This window comes from Semicossyphus pulcher, unplaced genomic scaffold, assembly GCF_022749685.1.
Source record: "Semicossyphus pulcher isolate SPU_LCO1_2020_fin unplaced genomic scaffold, fSemPul1.0.p SCAF_9, whole genome shotgun sequence".
Lineage (NCBI taxonomy): Eukaryota > Metazoa > Chordata > Actinopteri > Labriformes > Labridae > Semicossyphus > Semicossyphus pulcher.
Genome location: NW_027211770.1, coordinates 17228771 through 17256717, shown reverse-complemented (window position 1 = coordinate 17256717; position 27947 = coordinate 17228771). Strand labels below are relative to the sequence as shown.

The following is a 27947-nucleotide window of genomic DNA, read 5'->3' as shown; positions in this document are numbered from 1 at the left end:
ATTGTTTCTTATTCTTTAGCTGATTCTGTGTCTGAGGTTATTGCATTTTTCCAGTTTTACAGATGGGTGGGATTCCCAGACAAGTCCCCTTGCCGGAAATGACGTAATGTTGTTATTATTCCAGGAAGAGGGCACGGGGAAAGCACTGAACTGCGTCAACAATTGTTTTTATGATATATTCGGATTTCAGCTGCTATTCAACATGGCAACTGGGTATGTTTAAGGTGTATTTTATAACTGCTATCAATACTACAACGGTTGTCAATATTGTCTTTGTTTGACATGTGTTTTTAGAAGCTACCTCGAACGACAGCGCTGCTAACTGTTTACGTTAGCTAACCTTGTCCTCCAGTTGATAGCAATGCTCTCTAGTTAGCTGTTCTGATTTTCGACAAGGAGAGCCGTGTGTTAAACTAGTAAGAGATAATATTTTAATCGGTTTTATTATACAATTCATTATAGCGAATGTCCATTTGCCTTTGGGTTTACGGTTGTTCTAAAGTGTGTAGCTAACGTTAGCTAGCTAGCTGCAAAGCTAACTTAGCCAGATATGATCACTGTTTTTACTTTAGGCCTCGCTTCTCAGCGTGCTGTTGGCAGTTGTTAGTTTTAGCCATTATTTGACTTTTGCCAAATTTTTAATAAACTTAATACATCGGGTGGAGATTTGGTGCTGTAAATGACAACAATGTTGAGGGATTACGATCGTCACCCGAATAAATGTTGTTACTGTCACAGGCCTAATTACGTCGAACTCAATTATGTCAGCTGAGGCCCAAATAAATAAATCCACACTGACGTCGCACAGTTTTTAGAGTTAAGTTTAATCAAATGTCGGGTTCATCAAGAGGAGTCTGCTGTCATTAATTAATTTTGAAAGAGTTGGCACCATGACGGTATTTTAGAAAGATTTATAGTTGATTTAAAAGAAGCCAAAAATGCTATAAAATGCATTCTAGTTTAAAACTTCTTATGGTGCTAAAAGTAATCATAGTAGTATCATAATATAAGAAAAATGTCATAAAATATCGCTTTTCAAACTGTGCCTAAGTATGTAAAGCAAAACTAGGTTGTGCTTCATCATTGTCCACACCCAGTAATACTTTGTATATCTATCAATCTAACTGTGTTTCAGCAATCAACCTTCACAACAAAAATCATAAAATATTATATGACCATGTTGTATATATCAGTAATTTGTCTTCATGTGGACTTTGGTCACTCCATAAACTTAACTAGTTATTAAACACCACTGAAAGGTGTAAAAAGTTAAGGCATCTATACTACTGAGGGTGCTACAAGTAGATTAATGTTATATTGAAAGTTATAGCACTATTAGTCATTGTTTGTCCCTAACGTGTTGGAAGTGCTTGGTCATGGCTTGTACTGTAAACCTGGGTTTCGTGGATCTTGCCTGGGTTTCCCAATGACAAATTAGCATTTTGAAAGTTATTTGAGTAATTTACTGCAGGCAACTTTGGACTTTTTGACTTCTTGACAGGGACATCCTGACAGCCCCTCAAACAAGGCACGGGTCCATATGCTTATAACCTACAGTCCTACACATAGAAATAACTCACATTTATACATGTGTTGAAAATCTAGGTTTGGTATTTGCCTTTTTCAATAATTTTTTATTTAATTTCTCGAAGACACAGATTGCATGTTTTTCAATTGGATCAATTTCATTTTATTGTATTACAACATAATACAGTACTTTTTAATTCTCAGTGTTAAATCAGTCTAGAACTGCCTTTCTTACTTATTGTAAAAGCTGATATATTTGTCCTTTCTGTGGTTATTATTATTGTTTCCAATTGCTTTATTTATGTTGCCTGTCTCTTCTTTTGTAGCCACTGCTGAGTGATCTATGGCACTGTTCCTGGACGGGACTTTATTAAGCAACAACATGGACACATCCAACTTTGCCCACGTCATCTTTCAGAATGTGGGGAAGAGTTACCTGCCCCATGCTGCACTGGAATGTCACTATACCCTGACGCAGTTCATCAAACCTCACCCAAAGGACTGGGTTGGCATATTCAAGGTGAAAGACACTTTTCAAAGGTTATGAAGAATACACAAAATGCAAAATATTTAATATTATGATTTATGAAATGTTTACTCTACAGATTGATTAAAAAAACAGTGGAAATAGCAACGACAGCCATTTAGTCTGTTTTTTTTCCCTAGCACATAAAGTGCAGACCAGAGTAAACACCAGCTTTCCACTGCAAAACATTGTTTGAGCTGCAGGGGAAGACATTTTAAAAATAACTGTAACTGAGAGGTAAAGTGAACTGCTGTTATCTTCTAAATATGAGAAAGTTGTTGATGGATGTATTAACATTAAGTCAATTCTATGGATGTAAACAGTAGCGCGACTAACAGCCTCTTAGATATTTAACCTTTACCGGCTTAATTTAGCCTGGTGTTTTTCTCAGTTTTACTGTGTCTGTTTGTTTAAAAGAGAAAAAGACCTCTGCAGAAAATCTTGAGTCCAGGATAAAAACCTTTAAACTCCTTGAAACTAGCTAAGTAAATGTTAGCAGCAGCTCTGCTCTATGGACCTCCTGAAGTCCCTTTGGGGCTGAAGAGAGTCAGGGGTACATACATTTTAAATGTGAAACTGCTTTATTAAATCTTGAAACCTTTACTTAAGAAAAACAAATATAAATACATCCTTTAAAATAGCATGATAGATCAGTAGCACATTTATAGCACACAAACGAGCATGTGCTCATAGGTTTTTGCCATCTCATCCAGATATATTATGGTTATTGGTGGTTGAAGTAGCAGAAGTTTCACTGTGTTTTCTAATAACCAGGGCATACTGTATTATGCATGTTGTTTTGTCTGGTAAATCTCGAACGTACTGTATGATAACTCCTTTTTTTATCATGTAGAAATGACATCTTGGCTAGCTCAGCATGACTTAAAATCGATTTATCTTTGCCATTAAACACTTTGCAGCTGTACTTTATGTAGCAGGTAGTAGGGTTCTTAGCTTTTACTAAAAAGGAGGGGGGAAAGTGTTAATTGAATGTTGAGTCAACAGAGAGATTGTAAAAGCAGTCATTGTCTTGTTTGTTTAAAAAATGAGCTAGGCAGAGAGAATGGAGCACGCTGACCCACACCACCCACTTGAGTGTCCCACATGGATCTTGTTATAGGAGTACATTAAATCCAGTACAGTGGCAGTAATTTATTTTAGCCTCATCTGTAGTGAATTGAGGATGTAGACAGAAGCATATGGCCTCGGGGCTGCTCTAGACCAACATGCTGTTTATCTACCAGAGACGAGAGGGAGGCGAGGATTAAATCGCACAAGAACAAAATGGATCTGTCAGACGGCTCTTTCTGTTTGTGTTGCATTCTGCTGAAATGCGCTTCTACTGCTGAAAGTCAGAGATATATTTGTAGAGTGCACTAATTTTTGTAGGGCAAGTAAGGCCAATGAACTAAGCTACAACTAAGACACATTTATGCAGCAGAGATTTCACTTGTTCAGGACTTTGTAACATTGAGGAAAGCTGTTTAATTATTCTGTGCAATATGTCAGTGATTAACGTACTTTGTGCTATGCATAAACATTATGGAGTTGTAAAATGAACAGTAGGTGAGGTATTCTGCCCCACTGAGAAATGAGGTCATGTAAGAATACTGGAGGTGTATCAGGTAATGTCCGGGGGTCTGTACAAACCCTGGATTCAGCACTCTGTTGAGGCTGGATGCCACATCACACTGTGTTTAGCCTCAAGGCAAGCACCAACTGGCAGTATAGATCTTGAAATCACTAATTTCTTCAGCCTCTAAAATACAGAGCTGAGCTGGAACAGGCTGAGTCCAGGATCATAAATCGTGTGAATGATCCTTGCAGTGCTGACAGATGAGAAGTTTGGTGCCAAGTTCCTGCATTTGTTTGCAAAGAGATACCTGGAAAAGTGTATGTCGTCGTTACCTCCTTAACTCATTTACTTGCTTTTGGCTTTGGGACAGTCAGTTGATGTGTGAAGCTGTCACTATGTTGGCTCAACTTCTAATTCTGAATAATGCTGATAAATATTACATATTGAACATAAATTATTCTGCAGCTTGTAATTGATGCTTTCACGTGTCAGTCCAACATAATCTGCAAGTGCTTCAATTTTAAACTTTCACTTGGCAAACATACATTTAAAATGCTGTGGGTCATAAATAGATGTGAGACAGGTTCTTGTTTGCTCAAATATAAAAGCAGCCCTTTGATGTTGGAACATTTGCCGTGCAGCACGTCACGATGCAAGCTTTTCTCGGCTTCATGGAGGAATGCTGTTGGGACAGGTTGTCAGAGTGGCTCAGGAGAAAGCCAGCACAACTTTATAATTAACCTGTCGTCGGGCACAACCTCTCAGTGTGATTCATGAACAACTCGCTCCTGGATTTATACAGTCTGACTGGTACAAAGACAATACCTTACCTCCTGTAGCAGTATTGCCACAGGCAGCGTGTGGGGCTTTGAGGGAATGGACTGTTGTGTTAGACGATACACTGGAAGGAACACAAGTCACAGTTTTTAATTGCCAATAAGTTTCCCCTTTAAAGGAATTTGTCCTGGTGTTTTGATGCATAAAATAAAAATAGTTTTTGGAGGTTTTATTGCAGCCTGTGTTATCGTCAGTCACCAGTCCAGTTTTTATGGCTGCTCCACACCATCTCTACCTCCTCTCCTCACATTTATACACATGGCAGACCAGCCTGTAAGTGAAAGAGCTCCTCTCAGAGTGTTCACCCACCACCACCTCTGCTGCTCTAATGAGTGGACTGGTAAGCGCTAGCCTTCAGTAACGACACCCACTAACTAGGTGCAGGTTTTAATTGCTTCCTGTTCTTTACTGCTCGGAGGCTGGAGCTGTGCTGGTAACAATTGGGAGTTTTGGAGCACCAGAGCTTTTCTATCTCTGGCTCTCATGAACACTTGCAGTATTGTAGCTGTAGGCAGTTTGTACACAGGTGAGAAAATGAACTGCCCAGATAGTGAATAGGAGCCTGTCTACATCAAAAGCAACAGAAACCTCGTCGGGCTGCATAAATATTTAGAAAAAAATGGGGAAAACTTATGAAAGTTACATCACACGGTTTAATTTTTGTTCTGTGGCAGAAGCTGGTTTAACAGACTGGTTTTACTGGGCTTGTTGTGAATGCATGCGTGTGCCTGAGTTAGCACGTCGAGAGCCAGCCAGCTCAATGTGACTCTGATTTTGTTTGACAGTTTTACGGCACCGAGCTGAAGTTATGGATGTATTTTCTGTACTCCCCCCTCATCAGCCATCAGTTAACAACACATAAAATACATATAATTACATTTTGGTTTTTATTTTCAAGCCACCTATGTATAAAATTTTCACCTATTTTCCTCTTCCTGTTAGAAGTGAGTTGTAGCTACATTTCCACAGCGAGGCTCGTTCATGAAAGGGGCCAGGCCACATGCACGTGGTGACCGGGAGAAAGAGTGTGTGACAGAAAGGGGGGAAAAAAATCCAAGTCAAACCAGTTGAGATATTTTGGAAGTGGCACTGTGTGGATTCTAGGAAGTCTCCCAATTAATCCTCCATTGTTATTATCATGCACTGATGTGGTGAGAGCGTCTGGTTGAATGGATTTCCTACTATGTCTCACAGGTTGGTTGGAGCACAGCGAGGGACTATTACACATTCTTGTGGTCGCCTCTCCCTGAGAACTATGTTGAAGGCACCGCAGTCAACAGAACGGTGGTCTTTCAGGGTAAGATCATACCATTGTTTTATATAACTTTGACACCTTTTAATAACTGCATATCAGAGGGTGGCTCACAGGATTGTTAAAACTTTAATACCAAATCAGTATGTGGATGGAGTTAATGAGAATTTTTCTCCACTGATCTCTGGTCTGGTGTTAATGACGTTTCAGTTTATGTGTTTTTAAAATATTTTATACAACTTTTTATGACACAAAGGGGGGAAATCATGTCTTGTGTACCTTTTAGATTTACACCCACAATACCACACATGCACAGTGAGGTGCAGATCACTGAACCAGTACAGAGCAGTTATATCTCTGCACTTATCTCAGGTTTAAACTGCCCTTTGATTTAACCTAAGTGTACAGTTTAAGAGGTTGTAGAGAATATGTTTTTCTTCTCTTTACTGCTGCACACTGACTTCACTGATTCGCTTCTCCCACAGGATATTATGTGCCCAACGACGATGGCGAGTTCTACCAGTTCTGTTATGTGACCCACAAAGGGGAGATCAGGGGAGCCAGCACGCCTTTCCTGTTTCGGGCCAACAGCCCCTCAGAGGACGAGCTGCTGACTGTGGAGGATGAATGCAACTCTGACATCCTGGTGGTCACCACCAAGGCCGGCTTCCTCGAGGTACAGACGCCTCAGCAGTGTTATTAAATATATTAGTGATCTCCTACGTAATTTGGTTGTCACATCCATGAAGTCTATACGTTCATATTAGTTTAAAAAGGACATAATTGGGGCGCTTAGCTCAGTTGGTAGAGCAGGCGCCCCACGTACAGAGGCAGTGATCGCAGGCTCGACGCCCAGTCTGCCGATCATTTGGTGCATGTAATCCCCCACTCTCTCTTCAGCTTTCCTATCAAATAAAGTCAAAAAGCCAAAAATAATCTTAAAGAAAAAAAAGGACATAATTAACAGCGTTAACCAAAATGTTATTTACAATTTGAGAACTGTGGTGTATTCTGTTAGCAACGTTAATCATTATCTGAATGACCTGAACATCTTGAACAATTTATCTTTCTGTGCAGCAAAAGGTGGAAGAAGCCCAAAGAGAGAAAGAAGAGTTGATCAAAAACATGGCCGCCCTGCAGCAGGAGAAGGAGCAGCTGGAAGCTGAGAAGGAGAGCCTGCAGAAGGAGTTTGAGCAGGAGAAAGAAACCTGTGTCCAGCTGAGAAGAGAGAACCAAGTAAGCTGAGAGCGGAGTGAGCCCTTTTTGAAGGCAGATAGGAGTGCCAGCAGTCAGGAGAAAGGACACATGTTTAGTTGTATAATATGGTTCTTCTTGATTGTTGTTTGAACAGCACATGCTGCTCTGTAGCACGATCGTTAGTGGTATAGGACAGTTTTACATGTGGCCAAACAGTCTCTTAGCACCCCCTAGCGAAAGGCTGCAAATATGCAGAGCTGCACAAACTGTTAATCTCTTAAAAGTATAAATCACACCCCCGCAGATATAAACGTCTGCATTATCAAAGCTGTAATTCAGCTTTTTAAAGTGTAACATTAAGTCTTAAAAGCGTTGTCACTGATTATTCATATTGCTGTCATCTGCCATAAATCTGCTGGTTTTAAAATGGCTTTCAGATGAAAACATGATTACAGATTTTGTGGTTGTTAATTTTATGACTTTACTTTTTATATGATTTTTTTATGTGGTGTGAGAATACAGATTCCAAAATTCTGTCTATAAACAAACTGTAAAGAAAACGTTTCCTTCTGGATTTTTTAATGTCGTCCTATAAGTTTGAAAACTCTACAGAGGCGTCATGTTCACTTTGATTTATTATTTCAAAGACAATAAACTTTTAATGTTTTGCACACGCTTACAAACTCAAAGTCAAATAGAGATGGAAATATAACTATTATATTAACATGTCAGGGTGTAACCTGACTGGATTAATGCAGACAGTAAATTATTTTATGAATGAAACAGGTTATTCATTAAATTGGCATTTTATTTCTGTATTTCAGTTATTCTGGGGTTTTTTTGTTATTCCTTTTATTTCCAACATTATATTTTATTGTCTCTCAGGAGGTGCAGAATTCTTCCCATGCACTCCAAGAGGAGAAAGAGGAGGTGAAGAGGAGGCTGGATGAGGCCACAGCCAGAGTGATACAGTTGGAGGAGGATCTGATTGGAGTCACTCAAAAGGGCCTACAGAAGGAAACAGAGCTGGACAAGTGAGTTTCAGATAAACTAAGTGCTGGTTTGGTTACATACACAGACAATTCTTTTAGTTTGTTACTTCAATGCTCCAAACATTTGGGTAAATACACACTGAGATCGGCAGTGTGTTTTTTTGTCATCCAAGCATACGAAGTGTGAGAGTTGTGTGCAAACATTTAGATTTCATCTTGTTTTTAGCTTGTTTTCCGATATAAAAACAGTGTACAACTTTTAAGATTATAATCTATGGTCACTGATCAATTCTTCCAAACACTTAATGTGAACATACACACTGTGGGCGTGATAAAAAATGTGATTTTCCCCCCTTTCCTTTAGTCTTAAGGACAGAGTGAAGAAACTCATAGCAGAGAAGGAGGCCCTTGAATCTCATCTCAAGAATGAGAAAGATGAGAAGGAACTGTACAAGGTAATGTCTCTGTAGTATTATTATGTTTCTTTATATATATCCCCCCTAAAAAGTTGCAGCCCATAATGTTTCAGTCCTTAAACCATTTTAAGTTATCAGATAAACATTACGGACAAAGTAAGGATCTCAAGGTTCAGGTAGAAAGCAGCGAGGTACGTTAAGGCTACATGATCTTTAAATAAGAGGGCTGGGCTTAGCAGTGGTTCAGTTTGCTGCTATTTTAGCGACAGTTTTACAATCTGTACATATTAGATCGCTCAAAATTGGAGGTCAAGTTCATTGACTCTTCCTGTTTTTCACTTTTTACTACCGTGATTATTCTGCACCCTCATACCCAAACATTTAGTCTAAACAGGGCACGTCTTATTCCGACGTCTTCTGGTCCGTCTGGGGTTTTTGTGTCTTTGTTGTGGCGGGCACCGCACAGGAACTCGGAGACGCCACAAACTGTAGTGTCGCCACGGAAATGGAGCCAAAAGCCCCTACCTAATTTAACTTGCACCATCACACTGGTGCTGTTTCACAAGCAGAACTTTATGGGCCTATCTCAATCTCTGTTTTGTAATTGAGGTCATGCAACATTTATTTTAATAGTCATATGCTCTTTGGTACATGATCGTGATTGGTGTTGTATAAATGAGGCAAAAGCCAACAGCTTTATGTTTTATAAGTGCTCTCGTGTTTTATAACTTCTTCTGTGTGCGTGTGGGCACGTTTCACCATCTGTGTGTGTGTGTTTGTGTGCGTGCACCAGATTCACCTGAAAAACCGGGAGCTGGAGAACACTAAGTTGAGTGCAGAGCTGCAGATGCTGAAGTCTGTGGATGTGAACAAGGAAAACACGATTGCCCAGTTTAAAGAGGAGGTGGGACGTCTGCAGGCGTGCCTCACCGACAAAGAGAAGCAGTACAGAGAGATCCTGGCTAAAGTTCCCCCAATGGTACCAAGATTTTTGCTCTACAGCTTTTAAAAATCCTGGGGAGTAATGTCATTCACAGTGTTTAACTTAATCCATGTTATACAATAATTGAAAGTTGGTTGTATTAAGAATTGAAAAAGAACATCATAGTACAGAATAAATGTTCACCTTGAACATGTTTGTCTCTGGCAGGGAGACATGAAGGCCCTGAAGGAGCAGCTGCGGCAGAAGGAGGAGCAGCTCCAGGCCAACCAGCAGCAGTCCTCCTTGTTAGCCGCTGAGCTGAGGGACGCTTCCAGCACCCGCGACCGTACCATGTCTGAACTGTACCACATGAAGCTGGAGGCCGATGCCCTTCGCCAGGCCAAAGCCGACGCTCAGGCCCAGTGCACCCGCCTGGAACGCCTGGTGGAGCAGATGAAGGCAGACGCCAAGCAGGAAGCTGTAAGGATGATAATAAATCTGCGAAAGCTTTTATTTTATCTTTAACATGACATTAAATTTCTACATAGCTGTGTAGCAGTGAGGAAAAATTAAAATATTCATATAGATGTATTCATATAGTAATATTCCAAATATTAGATTTGATTTCATAATAACTTAGAAGTTAGAAATTAATTTGTATTTTTGTCTGAATTGTGTTGTGATGTTTTTGTCATCAGGCCAAAGCAGAAGAAGAAGCGTCTGCAGACCCAGCTGTTGTAGCAGAGCTGCAGAGAGAGGTGGAGGACCTGAAGCTGCGGCTGCACATGGCAGCAGAACACTACAAGGAGAAATACAAGGAATGTCAGCGCCTGCAAAAACAAGTGCTGAGACTCTCCGAACAGCAAGGGGTACGTTCCCCTAGATACCAGAAGACATAATATATACCTGTCCCCGACAAGTGAAAGAACAGAACGCGCATTAGATTCCTGTAACATTATGCCTGCCTTACAAACCGCACTGAATTACCTCAGAGGTTAAAGGTCCTTTGGCCACCCCGAAGTCTGTCATGCTGTTTTCATGGCTGGAACTAATTTCAAACCACTCTGAGAGCAGATAAATTCACCTTTTCAACAACATTAACATATATTTTTTTGTCTGTAGGACCTGAAGAGATGCTCGGCACAAGAAGCCACAATAATCCCTGCATCAGGGAGTCCAGACACATCAGTGCCAGGTATGCCATATCTCACTGGGACAAGTTGTAAGTTCTGGAGTTAATAATTGCAACCAAAATAAACTTGGATAAAGTGGATAATTTTACCTGCAGTTGCTTTGCCTCTACCAACTGTCTGACTTGCCTTCACTGTTCCCACAGGGAGTCCTGGTTCTGCTGATCCCATGCTGGAAGCCATCATCCAGGAGAAGCTCAAAGGCATCAGCAGAGAGGCGTCTGACAGGAACGACAAGTACAGAAAATGCAAGCAGATGCTGACGGTAGGAAACGTATTGTTTACATGCCTTCATGGGTCATGTTTCAAACCTTGTTTATGACTGCAGTATGATATACAGTATGTGCTCTCTGTATTGTAATGGAGAATAATAATTAAAAGAGGATCGTTTCATGTCTGACTGCTCTTTAGGAGGAGAAGGAGCGTAGCTGCATGTTTGCTGATGAGCTGGCAAAGATGGAGGTGAAATTTAAGGAGCAAGTGAAGACCAATGAGAATCTGAAACTGCAGCTGGCAGCAGAGGAGGATCGCTGCAAGGTCAGTCCATCCTACAGACACTTCGCTCTGCACTCAGGCCGTTGACCCTGTTGCTTTCGAAGGTCTGTCTCTGGACACTGTGCTGTTACCGCTGTGTATGGCTGGACTAGCTAGGGATGGAGCCTTTGATGCTATCTCTCCTCTTGAACACAGTCGCTCTGACAGTGTTGTTTATGAGCAGGCCTATCTGCGAGACGACATTTTACTGCTGTTTATGTCAGGCTCTGCAGACAAGCTCGTCTGGGCTCTGAGGAGTCATCTCCAGTTGCCTGGCTAATGCTGTGCTTGGCTCAGGTCAGGCGGATATTTGCTTAGTGTCTCGGAGGAATTCAAACAGGTTGTTTTGCTTTGAGCGGTGTTGTACATAAATCAGTCCTCTGCAAAGGGAAGCCCTTTATGGCTGCGATCAATTAATGTCACGCACTTAGGTCTGAGAGTATTTCAGCGATCCAGTTTTCAATCAGCAGCATGTCAGAATTCGGACAAATAAAATTGTTTCCTTATTTTTCTGTTTTTGTTTCTTTTATGTGCTTCAGAGCCAGGTAGCTGAGAAGGGACGGGAGCTGAAGCAACTGAAGGACACACTCACACTTGTTGTTAAGGAGAAGGAAAAACTGGAGGGGGTTAGTGACAGCTTTCATTTTTCGCTTTTATAGACTTCTCCCACTCTAAAAATTCCCTGAAATTGCCATTCCTCTGCCATTTTCCCACTCCCAATCTGGTCTGTGTTTAATATGCCTCTAATTGTAGAAGCAAAGTAAATGAGTTCTTATTTTCCATTCCATTACTTTGGACCACAGTAATCCTCACTGACCTAAAATGTTGCTGCGAGGTAATGCTGTTAGGGCTAAGAGGAGCAGAATGACCCAATTTGAGGTTTAGACTGTAAATTAAATTGGCGTCTGCATCTAACCTCAATAAAACACAGCGTCCCATGCCCTTTGAAAATGAGAAGAGTTTCTGCTTTAATGAAGGCACTAATTAAACTGTTTGTGTGAGTGGGAGAAAAAGCAAGAAGTCACAGCTCTGGAGCTGCTGGGTGATTGTAAGAGCTGATGTATTGCTCGCCTGGACAGGAAGCATAGGAAGATTAAACTAGAGATGGGGCTCCTCTGAACGGCCGTGGCGCTATTTAATTTTGTTGCGGTGAAAATGTGTTTAAATGTCGCTGTTTCCTCCCCCAGGATGTCCAGAAAGGCCCCAGCAACAAGAAGGGAGATCAGGTGGCAGGAGATAAAACCAGTCTGGAGATTAACCAGTCCAGTGTGCCTTTATTCCTGCAGTACCCCGTCCCTTACACCCAGGACGCCCCCACCCCTCTGCTGGTCTCTCAGAGCCCCAGCAAGCTGCATTTTGGGAACCCTTACTCCATCTCGGACTCAAAAGGTTGGCTCCCTTTTTAAAAAGTAACACATTTCTGTTATTGAGAAGTCTCCAGTAACAACTGCAGAGTTTACTGATGTGTGTTTACAGTAGCTATGTCTCTGAATTCCCTTCCTTGCAGATGAGGAATATGAGGAGTTCTCAGATGACCAGCTGCTGAGGCTGCCCCCTGTGGGCCCACCCTCCTGGGACAGTAATGTGGTGTGTATCCAACCAACCCGCAACCCCAGCCGGCCAGAAGGCCACGAGGAGTCAGAGGAGAAACAAAACAACAACAATGTAAGTGAACATTAGCAGTTAAATACTTTTGACCTCTTTGTGTCTCATATTCACTCACGTAAGCCCATTTTTTTTTACACTGTTTTCCTTTCTTTTCAGGATAATACCAATGAGCAGCCTGCAGCAACTGAAACACACAGCCCGTTTGTGAACGATGGACAAACAGCCTTCTGCTTTGATCCCAGGTAACACACCCTCACACGCCCCAAACTCTCATAAACGCTGTAAAAGTTTGCTGCACCCTACATTTTCTAAACCTGTGCATTGTAACATGTGTAAAGTGTTTGTTCTGCTGCACAGCCCCCTTTTGTTAGAATTAGTCAAGCAGCAGGCCACCCAAGTCGCATCAGACAGATGCTCTTTATTAGCCTGCACTCCTGCTTTGCCCACATCATCACTTGCCTGCTTATTAACGGGAGCTTTCTCTCCCCGCCTCTCTCTCTTCTCCCTGCGAGCAGCATGGACATGAAGCGGTGTCCGCTGTGCGAGGTCATCTTCCCGCCCAACTACGACCAGAGCAAGTTTGAGGAGCACGTGGAGAGCCACTGGAAAATCTGCCCAATGTGCAGCGAGCAGTTCCCGCTGGACTGCGACCAGAAGGTGTACGAGAATCACGTGCTCACTCACTTTGACGGCCACCCGCTCAACTTCGACTAGAGAATCAGAAAATCAGCACATCCGGTCTGCCTACTTCCTGTCGCCACTGAAATAAATCACTCTGCACTCTTTTCTGCATGTAATGGTGTGAAGATCCAGTCTTTAGGACTTTAATGACTTTCGCTTTGTTACTTCAACTTAGAGAACCACTTTGAAGTGTTATGACATTTTAAAATGACATTCTAATTCGGTGTATGGGGCAGGGCTACTGAGTCTGTCTGCAGATGAGAACATTTTTTATTATAGTGAAAGATTAACTTCAATCGCATTTGAAGAGTAACTTAGGTGGATAAGACTGTAAGTATATATACTGACTTTAATTGACTCAGCTCTGTTAGACTCCAGGATGTAACGAATCAGGGAAAGAGATAAGTGTTTACCAAACTTACATTCAAGACATCCAACCAAATGGTTCCCCCTTAAACATCACTGTACAAGTCATTCTTTATAGGAAGCAGCCTTGGTGCACTGTACGCAGTCAGGGAGAAACCTTCAGTAATTATACAGTATATCATCAGATCATCTATTTTAGAATAATTGAAGCCAATGATATTGTGAAAGCCTTGATTCTTTGTGTATGATAAAGGTTTGTGTTCTGTTAGGTTTCCTTTGTTTTGATTATTTAATCGGGGTTTTGTGTCCTTCATATCATCAGCTAATCAGTGCATGCTGAGCTTATGTTCAATTTCCTTCTGTTTGTTCTTCTCTTTTACAGCATTAAGTTATTTTATCCATAGAAAACCTCTCATTTGTTAGGTGAGTTTCATGTATCTAATATGAACTAATAAAGTCTGTTTGAAACTGACTTGTGTCCACACGCGGGAGTCTTTTTGCACACATCAGAAGTTTTATTCTAAACGTAACAAAAGTTTACATGAAGCAGCTTCTTGAAGAAATACAGTACATCAACAATGATTTCTCCAAACAACCTCTGACTCTGGATATTCATACACATTATACTCTCGTTTTTTTTTACTCTGGAGACATATGAAAATATAATTTAATGCACTTGACACATAACAATACATTCACTGTACACTATATCAAACACTTTCCTCCATACTGGCAGTACAATACTGTCACAATGCTCAATTGGACCGCAGTTCTTTAACACTAACATGCAGTGAAGATGTTACCCAATGGCTCAATGTTGATAAATCCCAAATCCTTTCACATACCCTTATCTGACATTATTTTACTATGGCACAGAGTCAGAACCGGGAGTGTTTCTTGCAGCCAAACAGCAGGACTGCATGAGTCTACATGTGCTAAATACAAGGCTGATGTTGCCCCCCCCCTTTTCGACTATCACATGGTTTCATAAGACCGGGGAGTTGATGAACGGCAAACATTCTGGACTGCGACGTCTGAATTCAAAGTCCCGTACTGATTGGAATGATTTACAAATCAAGGCAACTGCTGTACAAACGGAAATCTCACAACACTGGAAACACTGGAGGTTTGGCGTACATCTCCCCTGGGAGCATTTCAAACATCTGCTCTGAAGGCCTTTCGCTTGTTTTGGTACTTACTGTACATACAGCAGAGACGAGATATTGGCAAAAAGATGATATATTGTTGGCAACTTGTTTAAAAAAGTGCTTCAATCCCTCGCTGAAAAATAGAGAGGGGAACTGCTTAAGTCTTCAGAAAAGTGACCAGGAACATTAGAAACACTGAGTTCCCATGATCCCACTGAGCATGATGAGAACTCTCGGGCAGGATTGTGGTGCTGAAATGCTTGCAAACGTCACCTGAGATCATCCTTTGGTGCTCACACACACGCAGGTGTAGGCAGTAAAACAGATGAAATAAAAAGGTTTGGAATACTTGTGACATGAAAGACATCAACTGAACCTGGTAGAGAATGAAACATGTACAAAAGAGTTCAGCTTGGATCGCCCGTGTTATAGGAAACACACATTCAGATTTTTGTCACATGATTAGATAAGACAGAGGCAAAGAAATGGAGCTTTCATATCTGTAAAAGAAATCTATATTTGCCCTCAGTTTCCCACGTTTACGCAGGACGCCCTGCTGTACATGCAAGGCTACTTGTGACTTGGTGTGGCCCTTCTCTGATCTACAACACGCCTCATTACAACGAGAACATATGTCCAAAAAATAAAGTGAAATAGATAAATGATAGCTAAAATGTGCAAAATACAAAACTGTAAGCTACATGAAGATTCAACATTCTGAATAAGAATGAACAATAATACATTTAAACCATGCAACCAAACATAGTGTCATAATAAAGAGGGTAAAAGAGAGAGTTTAGGGATGAGAGGAAGTGGAATGAGAAACAGCTGTTGCTGGTGATGGTGGCGTTCAAATAGGGCTGGCTTTGAAAGATAGATTTTTCCGATTCAAATCGATTCTCATTTGAATGACCCAATATCGATTCATAAATCCCGATTTCGATCTTTAAAAATATGTGTAAAAACGTGTCTGATCGCTCACCTTTCTGAGCGCCCCTGAACGCAGCACGACTCAGCACATCCCCCGAAACATAGCACTGAGGGAGACATGCCCGGACTTGTTTACTGCATCTACTACAGCGAATCAGTGATCACCAACGGACTCTTTTTATCGTGTGTGCGTCCAGGAATATGTAAGTTAGTTGTGCACTGATGTTGATGTTACTCTCTGTTAGCGTTAGCTTGGCCGCGAGTGTATTTTCAGCAAGTTGTTATACAATATGCCTTTACTTTAGTCTCGTGTGGTTTTGTTCTTCTGCTATGAAATCTCGTGGCCAAATCTCGCCCAAGTTGAACCCCAGTTCATTTAATTAAAACCATGAGCCAGATGTTCAGACCAAAAATCTGAGACTGGAAAAAAAGTTCACGAGCTGTCTAATTCATAAAATTGTTAATATTGTGTTGACTGCTGTGTGTTGGTCGTGTTAAATAAAAAGTACATGATGTAACACTGAATCTAATGGGATCGGGAATTGAATCGGGACCTTGTGAATCGGAATCGAATCGAATTGAGAAATCCTTATTGATACCCAGCCCTACGTTCAAATGGTCATGGGAGTTTCCTGAAGGACAATGCTGGCTCTCACGCCGTCTCTACTGCTGCATCTTCCGGATGATGTCGGTAGAGATGGGTGGGTGGAAGTTGATGGTGTGGTGGCGGAGACCCTGAGACGCTTTGTAGCTCTTCCCACACCGGCACTTGAAGGGTTTGCGCACCCTAATCTGGGTTCGATGGCCGTTCTTGGCGTGATACTTGATCCCGTTCACATTCTGTAGCAAAGCAAAGACAATGACACTCAGCCATCTACTTTTACAGAGTTTTCCACTTCTACAATATCTAAAAAAAAAAGAGGTTGCCTGTTGATATAAGGCCACAGAGTGGAGAAATAAAGCGTGTTCTTGTTACAAATCTATCTTGTTCTGCCCCTGAACAGATGCCTAAAGCTGCCTGCTGCCTCAGACTAAGTCATCGTCCATAACCCTGTCATTCACGTCAGCAATGCAATTTTCTCAAGCTGCACATAATTTATCCCAACCACACACACCAGATGTGAACGGAAAATCCCGTAAAACTCCACATCACTGCAGCGGACTGGATGTATGCATCTATGTTGACATGCTGTAATGCTCAACCATGGGCGGATTTTCCGTTGTCAACAGCAGGGACTCCATTTTGATTTTACATCCCTATTTTTATGAGAAAATACAACCCCACACTTTGTTTAATATTTCACACACTTATACACATTCTTGTGTGTATTGTTGTACCTTATATCTCTTTTTACAGCCCGGCACGGGGCAGGCGAAAGGCTTCTCGTCTCCTCCGTTCATGCACATGGAGCTGAGGATGGACTCGGAGCTGATGGCGCTCTCTGTGGTCCACGACTCATCGCTATCAGACTCGTCAAAGTCTACCTCCTCCTCATCACACTCGCTACCTGTAGGAGGGTAAAAGATAGGGAATCAACATTACTTGACTCAGAACATGCAAAGATTTCTTTCTTTCTCTACTTCGTGACTAATCTTAATGTGATAAATTCCTGGCCTCTGAGCCTCCAGGGCGAACAAATGAGGACTGTTCTCAACATGCTCTTTGCTTCAGAGTTCCCATAATCTCTGCTTCATGTGTTAAGGCAGAGCATTTTCGGGAAAGACTGAAATATGCCAATTGTGGGAAAGAATTTGGGCATTTTATTGAGGTCTGGGGGTCAATAAGCTGCAATTGTTTTATCAATTAATTAAAGATGTTATCTGGGAAGAAGAGCTGCGAAACCACAAGAGCTCAAAACAGGACAGAATCTAAAGTTTGCATACTTTTCAAAAGAAGTTAGAGTACATGGGAAAAGATTACAAGAAAAACCCCAACATTTTTCTGTTACGCAATGTACACAAGACAGATTAGACGGACTATGGGAATGCCACTCATCCTCCATGGCTTGAATGTCAGCTCTATTAAAAATATGTTTGGTAAGCTCCTGCTGATGCTAAAAAACCTCCAGACTTGCATCGGCTTCAAAGCTGAACTTATCAAGATTTCTTCCCACTAGAAAGAATTAGAAGCAATACACAGAAATAAACAAAGGGTTGAAAATATTATGTCCTCTCTGGGAGCATTTTGACATTTATTTCAGATAAGAAAATCTGTTTCATCCTGCATGATTTTTTTAAATCTAAGAAGACAAGGAGAGCTGCCTTGTTTGTTGTTTTTTTGAGAAGAGGACACATTTCTTTGCCTCAGACACTGAATACTGGACATCTATCCAGAGAGGTATATGTGTGAAGGATGCTGATGTACCTGTGGGTGTGCTGCTGCGGAAAGAAGACGAAGGGGTGATGGGTGGGGTGACTGGAGGGGTGAGGTTTCCACTGGTGTGTCGAGGCGGGGTGGAAACACTGCTGCGAGACAGACTGCCTGTCAGAGACAGAGACAACTTGGGCTGCACCTTCTTCTTCAGAGCGTCGTGTTCTCGCCGTGCAGCGTCTGTCATGAATCTGGCATTGTGGGATACAAGAGAGATCAGGGTTGGTTAACATAAGCAGGATCATCTCATACAAAGAACAGTGGATGACTTGTTACTGCAGGGCTGCTACGATGCTGTTGAATGTTTGCTACTGTTAAACACATGCTTGGAAAAAGATTATTGGCTGTACTCCCCTCAAAAAACCCAGAGTTTATGACGGATAGTAAAGTCTTTGGTAAATGTGTATCATAAAATGAAATGTTAACATAGACATTGTTAAAGCAAAAGTGGAATTAACAAATTAAGCAGTAACCACATCAAGATGTGTTTGTGAAGGCAGGGAGACAGCAGCAGACCTTCTTGAACGCTGGCTGGTTGCCACTAAAACCACTATTCAAGCACCATATCAAAGACGACTGGGATGAACCCCGAGCAATAAAACAAACCAATTACCAAATACAGAAGCAAGTCATCCAAGCTATCCAGCAGATGACATTTGAGATTGTTGGTAGAGTCTCCAAGGAGAAAAGTCTCCATAGCACCCAGTGGAAAAACTCACTAATAGAGGACTGTTGTAGCTTATTCTCTGCCGGGCCAAAGACTAAAAACATTGATGTAACGATTAAGTAGATTTATTTATCATGAAGTTTTCTTTCTCTATAGTAGTTACATTTCCTTACCTGTTGATGTAGCTGAGGGCAACGTATGTCGGCTGCTGCTGCTCCTGCTTCTCCAGTAGACGGGGGTCTGTGTCTGAGCGGGCCAGAGAGACAGAGAGAGGAAGCATTAGCCACACAATATAACTGTCAACAATGACATGATTAAAGAGGTTTTATCCTGTCATGTAATGCCACATTGGGAATATCTGAGTGCTTGTTTTTTTGCCTGTTTTTTTCTCTCGACTTGGCGAGCCCGGTTTCCCCTGCACTGCGGCCTCTGCGTCAGTGGTGGGTTTATATGGACTTAATTTTGTGTCTTTATTATGCAATCAACTTTTCACACTGCAAAAAAATGTTTTACTGCAAATAAAATTCATTTGTGATTAAAAATGTATTACTGCAAATTCAAAAGTGTTGTGTGCGAGACCGGCCAATAGAGACGCGTCTTTCATCTTTCAGCCTAAGTCCCGCCCACGAGATTCAGCTCAACACGAGCCAAACTTTTTGATTTGCAAATGAAACTTTTGGACTTGCAATAATACAATTTTAATTTAAATCAAATTGTGTTTATTTGCAATAAAACATTTTGGAAAGTTTTGCTTTCAAACCTTTTCTGACATTGTGAAATATGGGCAGGACCAAATAAGCATTTGCTTCCTCCTGCTCCCTCTCGAACGCATCTTTAATTTTGATATTAGATGAATTCTGATTGATTCTTGTTTAATTTTCTTTTTCTTCTTGTTGTGTTTACATGATGTTTGTTCGAGACAAAATAAATAAATAAAATGAACTCCACAGGTTTACACTAACCCCCCCAGGTCCAAACCCTCTCTGAACTTTCTTCCCAACAAAAAGAAGTCACTACTGCACTGACAAAGATTCTTTAATGGCCTCCCACAAACAAACTTTCCCAATTGTTTTCAGTGTGAGGTTTGGCGAAGCTGAAAGTCCCAATGTCTGCAAATAAATCTCTGCAGTGGTCGGCAAGTACTTTCTCCTTCTTCTACCCAGACATAGAGTGGAAAGATGCAGGAATCTAGAGCATACACAGTGTATTGATTTTGAAGGGGGAAAAAAGAAACAAGCAAAACTCGGACAAGCTTTGGCATAGAAGTGAAAACTTCAGATAACTAAAACATGATGCAGAACCAAATAGTCACTACTGCAACTTAGTACATTAAAATATCAGAGGCTGTTTTGTATCTTTGCGCAGGATCAAATGTCTTCTGATCTCATAAGGGTCCATTACGCATGTTTGATCTGTGAAAATTACCTAGTGCAAAAACTGTGGATGAGGACTTTTGGATTTAGTTGATGATGGGCAGACTGAGGTTAAACTGTGCGTGCTATACAAGTGAGGAGTCGGGCAGTCACAAATGACGCAGGCTCAGCTTACTCGACAAATAAAGGCTAATAAAAACTATTAATTACACATAATCAAAATGCAGGTTATTGCGTAATGTGCTGTACAATTAGTCGCAACATGATGTCATCCACCACTGTCTAAACCACAGTGTTTCCTGATTCCCTGTTTGTAAAATGCAATAAGAAACATTCTGCTGCCATGTTATTTAGTTTGATATATACAAGCAGATTGAAACATCTGTAGAGCCCTTTCTTTTGAATTTCTACTGCCTGCCTTTTTTGTAAATGTGCACTGCAGACACCACATTGCTCGTACATGACCACACTCGACACATACTGCGTTCTCCCCACGCTGAGCTCCAGACATTCATCTCGCTGAGCGGTGCTAAATGTACAACAATAGCCAATCTCCACACCCCGAGGTGAAGCGGGCCTGACTTCAAACACTCTTCCCTCTGCCATCCATGTGGGAGAAGAGAGATGCCCCATAAAACAACAGTGTCGAGCACTTACCAGCTGAGCCTCCCTGTCTGCCTCTGACACAGCGGTGCAGGGCTGCTACCCCCATGTGGTTAAAACTAATGCTTGTTTCCATCCACAAGCTCATTTATACACAACACAAACACCTAGGGCTGTTTGTAACATTGCATTTTAAATTGTGCTTTGGTAAGGCGCAATGACTACAGGCAGCAATTAATGAAAATGCATATTCAGCAAGTTAATACAAAAAACAGCCTGAGTTTCACAGTGACTCAGGCAATGATACAAAACATATGGAAATAGTGTGATTAAGGTTTTCTGCTTAAAGGGGTAAGCAACACCTATGTGAGCTGTCATAAAACCCTGAGTCATACTCAATTACTACCAACCTAAAGCAGGTTTACATGGCCTCTCACTCCTGTTTGTTTGTGAGCCTGGAACAAAACACCTACAAACAGATTTCCAACAAGAAGATGCAATAAAAAGGTGAAGTGTCAAAGACAGAAAACACAGATTTCCAGTTAATTCCGGTTGAACAGAAAGACCCTCTTCCAAAGAGGAACTAATTATCGTCAACACCTTAGTGCAACAGCTGAGATTCATTCGTAGCATCAGCTAGCAACAAGGTCAAGCATTAATGTTGCCTACTTTTGGTAAAACAGTAAACTGAGCAAATGTATACTGTTACTGTATTAGTAGCTTTTTTTTAATCATTATTTCTGGCTGACCGCCGGGTCAGCCCTACACGGGTCTGCATGTGACTAACCAACTGGGTGACTGACGGTACTTTCACAGCTGTAGAGAGAGAGAGAGAGAGTTGTGACATCGCAATGGCGGATCATGGAGCATATTTGGACCTCCACTGACGCGACTCTCTGTCTATACGGCTCTGGATACTTTGTTCAGGGAGTAGGCGGGGCTGCTCCTCTGCTGTCCTCACCTACGTCTGCGGCGCACACCTGCTTTCAAACACGTCGTCATCGGCCTCATAAGGACAGTCTTTGTAACACATTGCCCACAAAAGCGCACATTGACCTGACGCAGCCAGCCACATACTAGGTTTTCACCTAGTCTTGTTTTATTGACGTTCAGCAGACATCTTAATAAAGTGTATCTTTGTCACTTTACATATCAAACATACATGTTTGCTGTAAGTCCCAGAAGGCACCTACCAAAGAAAAGAGAGAAAATAACTATATACAGGAAGGGAGTGATCTCTTTACAACACAAAATCAGGCCTACAGGGAGTTATGTAGTTAATCCATATTTCCCTAAATGAAGAATCCAATCCAATTTATGATCGACAAATGCTGTTATCCTCTCCCTTTTGTAAATGTCCATTGTAATTTCCATCCATGCATTTAAAGCCGGGCTCTCCTGTGATATTCATTTTCTAGTAAGAGTCTTTTTTTAAGTATTTAAGTATTTATCTTTTATTCAGCAGTTCTTATATATATCCGAGGTATATGGTCTTACATTGCAGGTGAAGCTTATAACCTTAATGAGAAATCTGCGCCAACTGGAATGTCAACAAACCCCAAACCTGTTTGTAAGAATACTGACATGGTGTATAAATTGAAAGTGCAGACCCACACATGTGCGCGCACACAATAAAGAAAACACACAGTGAGGTCTGCCCTTTCTATTTCAACAGTATAAACTCATGGCTTATTTCTGTCATGAAGAAGGTGAAAGTTGATATTGACCAGTAAAACTCAGCCCCAGACCACATGTATGTACACATGAGAATCGAGAGGTTGACAGAAATCTGAGGCAACAAACCCAAGACAGTCCTACTGAAAAGTCGACAGGGGCGGTGGAAGACACACGACATCCACCTCTGGCTGAGTCGCTTGGATGAGGATGAAATGGTGGCAGACTTTTATGATACTGGCAGGTAGGCTGTAAGAACAGCTTAAACCTCAGCGCCTCAGGCTCTGGAGGTTTCTCTCGGGACCGGAGTCGTAAGCAAGTGTTTCATTAACAGTGGATTTATCCCCAGTGAGAAGGACAGCACACCTCTCTCTACTCTTCAGCCAAAGTCATGGAAACACCGAGTAGGAAAGACACATTCATAACAGCACTATTCCCCTGCCAGAAGCCGGAGGCACTGCGGAGTCTATTCTGAGTGCTGTGTGTTGGTATGTGTGTGCGTGAGTGCACACGAAACCCCTCCTAAGATCCCTAATGAGCCTCAGAGAGTGGCATGGCAGCCTGCTCACGGAGCGCTCAAACAGCAGCGGATCAATCTGTTCCCACACGCCGTAAATCACACACACTTCAGGTGGGGGCCCGGGGAGAGGGAGGTCTGCAGGGGCCAGACCCCCGCAGCCTCTGCTGTTCTTTTGGGGCCACCAGCAGTCAGACCGGGACGAAGGCGCCGCAAGTAGAGATGAGAACCTCTCTGATCAATCTACACAGGTGGTCCACCTTGGTGGCAACTATTAGAGGCCTTCTGGGAAACAAAAAGGGTATTTATTCAACATCACTGGTTCCAGAGAAAACAATCACTTCCTGTTAGCTGCAGCGACAGTTTATGTACGAGGAGAAAAGTCAGGTGGTGGATAAAGAGGTAGGCAAGCAGAACAGATGTAGTTTAACTCATTGAATGTGTCAGAGGGCTCTATTATTTTTGATTTGCACTAAAATATAGTCTGAAAATATTTTCCCTTATAAAGTACAGAAAATGAATGCACCTGTATGTTTCTCATTCTAACAAACCTGCAGCCTTAATATGACAACGATCTTAACTTCTGTGTGAAGCACTGACTGTATGGAGTCTGTGTGTGCAGCATGTGTACAGACTGTTTGCAGTGTATGAGAGCAGAGAACATGATGCAATAACATGTTCTCATTAGGGCCCCTATGACGGCCCGCAACAGGAAGCAAAGGGACGATCACACAACAAACCTTCCTAAGGCAACGGGGGAAGTGACGCCTGCTGCCCTCTCATAACGCCCTCCACGACCCTCACACACACACACACACACACCAGACGCACAGCTCCCTCTCTCATTTCCACCATCGTCTGGCTCTCCCGTCCAGCCTCACGGCCAAATGCACCGTGGGGTAGAGCAGAGTGCTGAGCATTATGGTGACATGTTTATGGCGGCTCTGAGCAGCGGGGGACATTACCAGGAGTGGTGGCACAGGTAATTCATTATGATGTGACCTCTGAGGAGGAAATGAAACAGAGTCAAGCTCCATGTGTAAGCTGCCTTTGCGGGTTACTGAAAAAACACGGAGAGGTTAAAATGATGTTTTAGAAATACGTTTCGCACAGACACAAGCTGAAACATGGACACACGTGCACTAAGTCGTACACACATCTCGACAAAGACACATTTGTAAAACACAACAAAAACACACATTTGGCTTCTTATTGCATACATGTGGTAGACTTATGACACGCATTTGTCCCGCATCTCGATTACTATGATTACTAAATTCGGAAGTCGATTCAGCTTTCACACACTTATTATGTAGCTGTAGTTTTAACGAACCCTCATATGTGACAATATTAAAGTCATCCATTCAAGCAGGGAACAAAATCTTGAGAGTGCAAATTTCAGCACTAATCACATTTACTTGCATTGAAAAACTACAACACCCATGTATCTAAACACATAGTACCTCCTATGGGGAACGTTTTATCGAGTACAGGAGCCCCTCACGTCGCAGCCACCACACAGGAACAGGAGCAGCGGTGTCGGGGGATGGGGAAATGTAATTAGGGCCACCAGGTGCACAGATCAGGGAACTAGTTACTGCTTCCCAAATTTATTACTTCCTCGCAGATTTCGAGGGGGGGGTTCATAGCAAAATCTACTAAATGAGCCTTCAGTGAGAATTGGCCACAAACAGACCTATTGTTACCGAGCCTGGACGCTTTAGGGCCTCAGCCGTACACACACTCATAGGGTTGAAATAACACGGTCGCTGTTTGCTTCTGGTGCACGGCAGCCGGTTGCGCAGTGACAAGGTAAACATTTCAGTAGCTTAGTGTGTGGAGTTTATGTCATACCAGAATACCAGATCACTGGGGAGAGCTTACAAGCTCAACGTGATTTCAGTCTCAGTGTTAAAATCTAATGGTGTTTTCTGGGTCTTATTTACATCTGCATTCTTATTGTTGGCTGAATTTAGCCTAAGTGGCCCACCCAACACTTATATCATAGACTTGATTTATGATAATAAATGTGGGCTAGCTTTTTGCTGCATTTAAATTGAATTTGATATTCATTTCAAATTTTATTAATAGTATTTTTCCAGACAAACCTACTTTCCTTTGCTGTATTTGTGCATATTAATATCTTATAACATGGGGCTTTTAATATGTAAATCATCAAATATGACAAGTAACTATATGACTATATGAAGTCTCTTATTATTAATTATGCTAATTATGCTTCTACATGTTATTTAACTGATGCTTGGCTCTTAGAGCAGGTTATTGTATGACACAATACACTGCCTTGTTAAATGAGCTGAGGAAGTACCGTAAGTTTTTGGCCTATAAGATCCTGAGCCTGTACTAAAGCTCCCTCCACCAGCAGCAGAGCAGCGCCACCTCTCGCTCACAAACCTGACCTGCATGCCGGATGGAGCAAACAGGCACAAGAATGTGTGCTTGTTTTCCAGGCGCCTAATTATAAAGCAGAATGTGCTTTAAGCAGCAGGCCACCAGATGAGGAGGAAGACAGGCCAAATCAAGCACTCTGTCTGTAATTATGCTTCACAGGCACTTGGCACAACGCGCAAGATTTCGCACTTCTCAGAGTGGGCACAGGCCAGCGGACAAAGGAGGGGGGCACCAAAGTTTTTCCACTCTCAGCCAACTAATTGCCTCATTATTCCCCAATAAGTCATTTGGAGGCACTTTTTTCTAAAGCTCACACCTCGGACACATGCACAGCACACAATCAGAGGGCAGAGGATATTAAAGCCAGTCAAGCAACAAACAAGAACAACAGAGACAGCTGGGCCGTGTCAGCTTCAATAACAAGAGTCTGAAATATTAGATTAGGAAACAGATGGAGGAACTAACAGAGTGTCAGACTGTGAGGAGGGGCATTAGCTTTCTGGAGTAGAGTTAGTTAAAACATATAAATGCTTTAATGCTTAGCAAAAATGTAACATAATGCAAAATGCATTTAGGATGAAACTAACTTTTCAGACATTTTGTAAATATGTATGTATGCACTTCTATTAAATACATGGATATGGCTCTTTTTTTCTTTTTAAAAATAAAAACAGATTTTTTTTCTTTCTTTTTAACTATAAGGTGTTTAGAAGCTATACATACATTTGCCAATGGCACTAAACATAAAGCCACCTTGATGTAAATTTCCCATGCTTTTATTTTTACGTTTCCCTGAAGGAAAATAAAACGTAACTTTTCACCTGCACACAGCAACTTAGACCAATCTAAAGAATTTGGTGCCACATACACTAGTTCACAGCTCCTTGTCTTAAACACAGGCAGAATATGTTGCACTAAATTTCACATAAATTGTTGTGCTTTAAATTTTAGTACATTACTTCAGTTAACACATAAGTAAGTAATGGAAACCATTTCACATTATTCAGGAATTGTTACAGAAATCACGCAAACAGGAGTCTTCAATTCTGTAAATCAAAAGGATTATCATAAAGTAGTTGAGGCAATAAATTTCTGTTTATATTTTAACATAGGTAGCTCTTGTTATTGTGTTTCTCCACATGAACTGGTGGTGGCGCTGGTGATTGTTGTAGGACTGGATGTGCAGTCAAGAGTGCAGCATTTTTGAGTTGCTATTTTTGGTGTGTGTGTGATTTAATCTATAATTGTCTTTACTGTATCTGACATAATCCAATTTATATAAGCTGACACTAAGACATATTGATAATTATTAATATGTCTAAAATAAGGCAACTGCATGTCTTTTTGTCAATTTATAATTTGTGTTGTATAGAAGCCCTTTTACAACTCTGAGAAAATCAACCATATTATTATTTAATATTGTTACTCATTATAATGACTCTTGAGTGTAAAATATGAGATATTTAATTCTATTTTTTAAATTTTGTAAAACTAGTTCATACATATTATTAACATTAAATTACTAAAACAATGATACCAACATGAAAAAGGAATTTAGAGGCATATACAGATGGATTCATTGTGCATTACTGTACATAACTGCCTTGTTAGACCAAAATTAATTTAATATTCAAAGTAGTCAACATAAGCCAAGACAATTAAAAACTAAAGTCAAATTTGTAGAATTTAAAGATTCTAAAAGTGATAAATAAAAAATGTATGACAGTGACATGGTAAAGATTTTATCCCAACTTCCTGTAGTATACCTAAACTCTGTTGTCAGGCGGATGGAAGCAGGCAGATTGATCAGTGTATCTTCATTGGTTCCTACCAATGACTGCAACTCAACTCACGAGCTTCCGAGGCAGCTCTGCGCGCGGGCCTCGCGCAACAATATTGATGCACGAGCGAGTCGACGGAGCGTAAAGAAAGTCTTCCTGTCGATGTGTCAGTGCGGCTCTGTTGGAGTTTAAGCTGTCCAATCAGGGATACAGCGTCGGTAAAGAATTACAGCTGGCGTAGGGGAACTGTATTATCAGCACATAAACATCAACAGCCACCACACCTAGCAACAGGGTTGTCAGGACGCAGGAAGTAACTTGCTAGCTCGCTAACATAGCCACTTCTGCTAGCCGCAAACCTCGGCCATTGCTAGCGGCGGCGCTCATGACTTATCGACTCTTACCGATGTGGTTATCCTCGATGTGCACGATGAGCTCGGCCAGAGAGTCGAAGTGAAGTCCGCAGCCCCCAAACCTGCAAGCGTTGGAAAAGAAAGAAGCAGCGGCGATGCCTGTCATGGTCGCTGCTGCATTGGAAATGAGTTCAGGCAGCAGCAGCAGCAAGCAGCGGGGTAACAGCAGGCGGACAGCGGTGGGAACAGCTGGAGCGGTAGGGGCGGTGCGGTGAGAGGTAGCGTCAAAGCCAGCTGGAGAGCGACAGCGAGACCGGAAGTAAGGCGGTTTGGCTTTCACTACAAAAGCGTGAAAAAGTGTTTTCTTCCAGAAATGAATATACATTTATTTGACTCAAAAATTGTTGATATATGATAATTCATGAACATTTATCCTAAAGTTGCAAAAAAATAAAATAAATACAAACCTGCTACTGATAGATACCGATTTCTAG

General features: G+C 41.6%; 2 protein-coding genes across 5 annotated transcripts; one reads left to right on the top strand and one right to left on the bottom strand.

The window, feature by feature from the left end:
• The first annotated feature begins 125 nt into the window (after positions 1–125).
• Positions 126–14096, top strand: tax1bp1b (Tax1 (human T-cell leukemia virus type I) binding protein 1b). Of its 4 annotated transcripts, none has more exons than XM_069655743.1 (18): positions 126–213; positions 1854–2047; positions 5661–5763; positions 6204–6394; positions 6796–6954; positions 7801–7949; positions 8272–8362; positions 9117–9302; positions 9474–9725; positions 9944–10114; positions 10368–10440; positions 10582–10700; positions 10847–10972; positions 11509–11595; positions 12256–12358; positions 12477–12634; positions 12734–12819; positions 13093–14096. In XM_069655743.1, exons 2-18 carry the CDS (start codon positions 1871–1873, stop codon positions 13289–13291), a joined length of 2430 nt encoding a protein of 809 aa, XP_069511844.1. In that variant the 5' UTR covers positions 126–213; positions 1854–1870; the 3' UTR covers positions 13292–14096. The 4 variants fall into 4 exon arrangements, with proteins under 4 accessions (XP_069511844.1, XP_069511841.1, XP_069511845.1 ...); XM_069655740.1 differs by having other exon boundaries at positions 12157–12358; XM_069655744.1 differs by lacking the exon at positions 11509–11595.
• Positions 14097–14124: 28 nt separating this feature from the next.
• jazf1b (JAZF zinc finger 1b) lies at positions 14125–27619 on the bottom strand. Its single transcript, XM_069656233.1, has 5 exons — positions 27505–27619; positions 18914–18986; positions 18068–18264; positions 17041–17210; positions 14125–16542 (listed from the first exon to the last, which is right to left on the bottom strand). The coding sequence occupies exons 1-5, from the start codon at positions 27617–27619 to the stop codon at positions 16366–16368; spliced, it is 732 nt and encodes a 243-aa protein (XP_069512334.1). The 3' UTR covers positions 14125–16365.
• Between the last annotated feature and the right edge of the window lie 328 nt (positions 27620–27947).

Excerpts from the sequence above, each read along its gene's own strand:
- tax1bp1b (XM_069655740.1), top strand. The coding sequence starts at position 1,871 with ATGGCACTGTTCCTGGACGGGACTTTATTAAGCAACAACATGGACACA. Across the intron at positions 12,359-12,476 it reads CTCCATCTCGGACTCAAAAG|ATGAGGAATATGAGGAGTTC; the intron begins GTTGGCTCCCTT and ends CCTTCCTTGCAG. Across the intron at positions 12,635-12,733 it reads AGAAACAAAACAACAACAAT|GATAATACCAATGAGCAGCC; the intron begins GTAAGTGAACAT and ends CTTTCTTTTCAG.
- jazf1b (XM_069656233.1), bottom strand. The coding sequence starts at position 27,619 with ATGACAGGCATCGCCGCTGCTTCTTTCTTTTCCAACGCTTGCAGGTTT. Across the intron at positions 18,265-18,913 it reads GCCCTCAGCTACATCAACAG|ATTCATGACAGACGCTGCAC; the intron begins GTAAGGAAATGT and ends CCACAATGCCAG. Across the intron at positions 16,543-17,040 it reads GCTGTAAAAAGAGATATAAG|AATGTGAACGGGATCAAGTA; the intron begins GTACAACAATAC and ends GCTTTGCTACAG.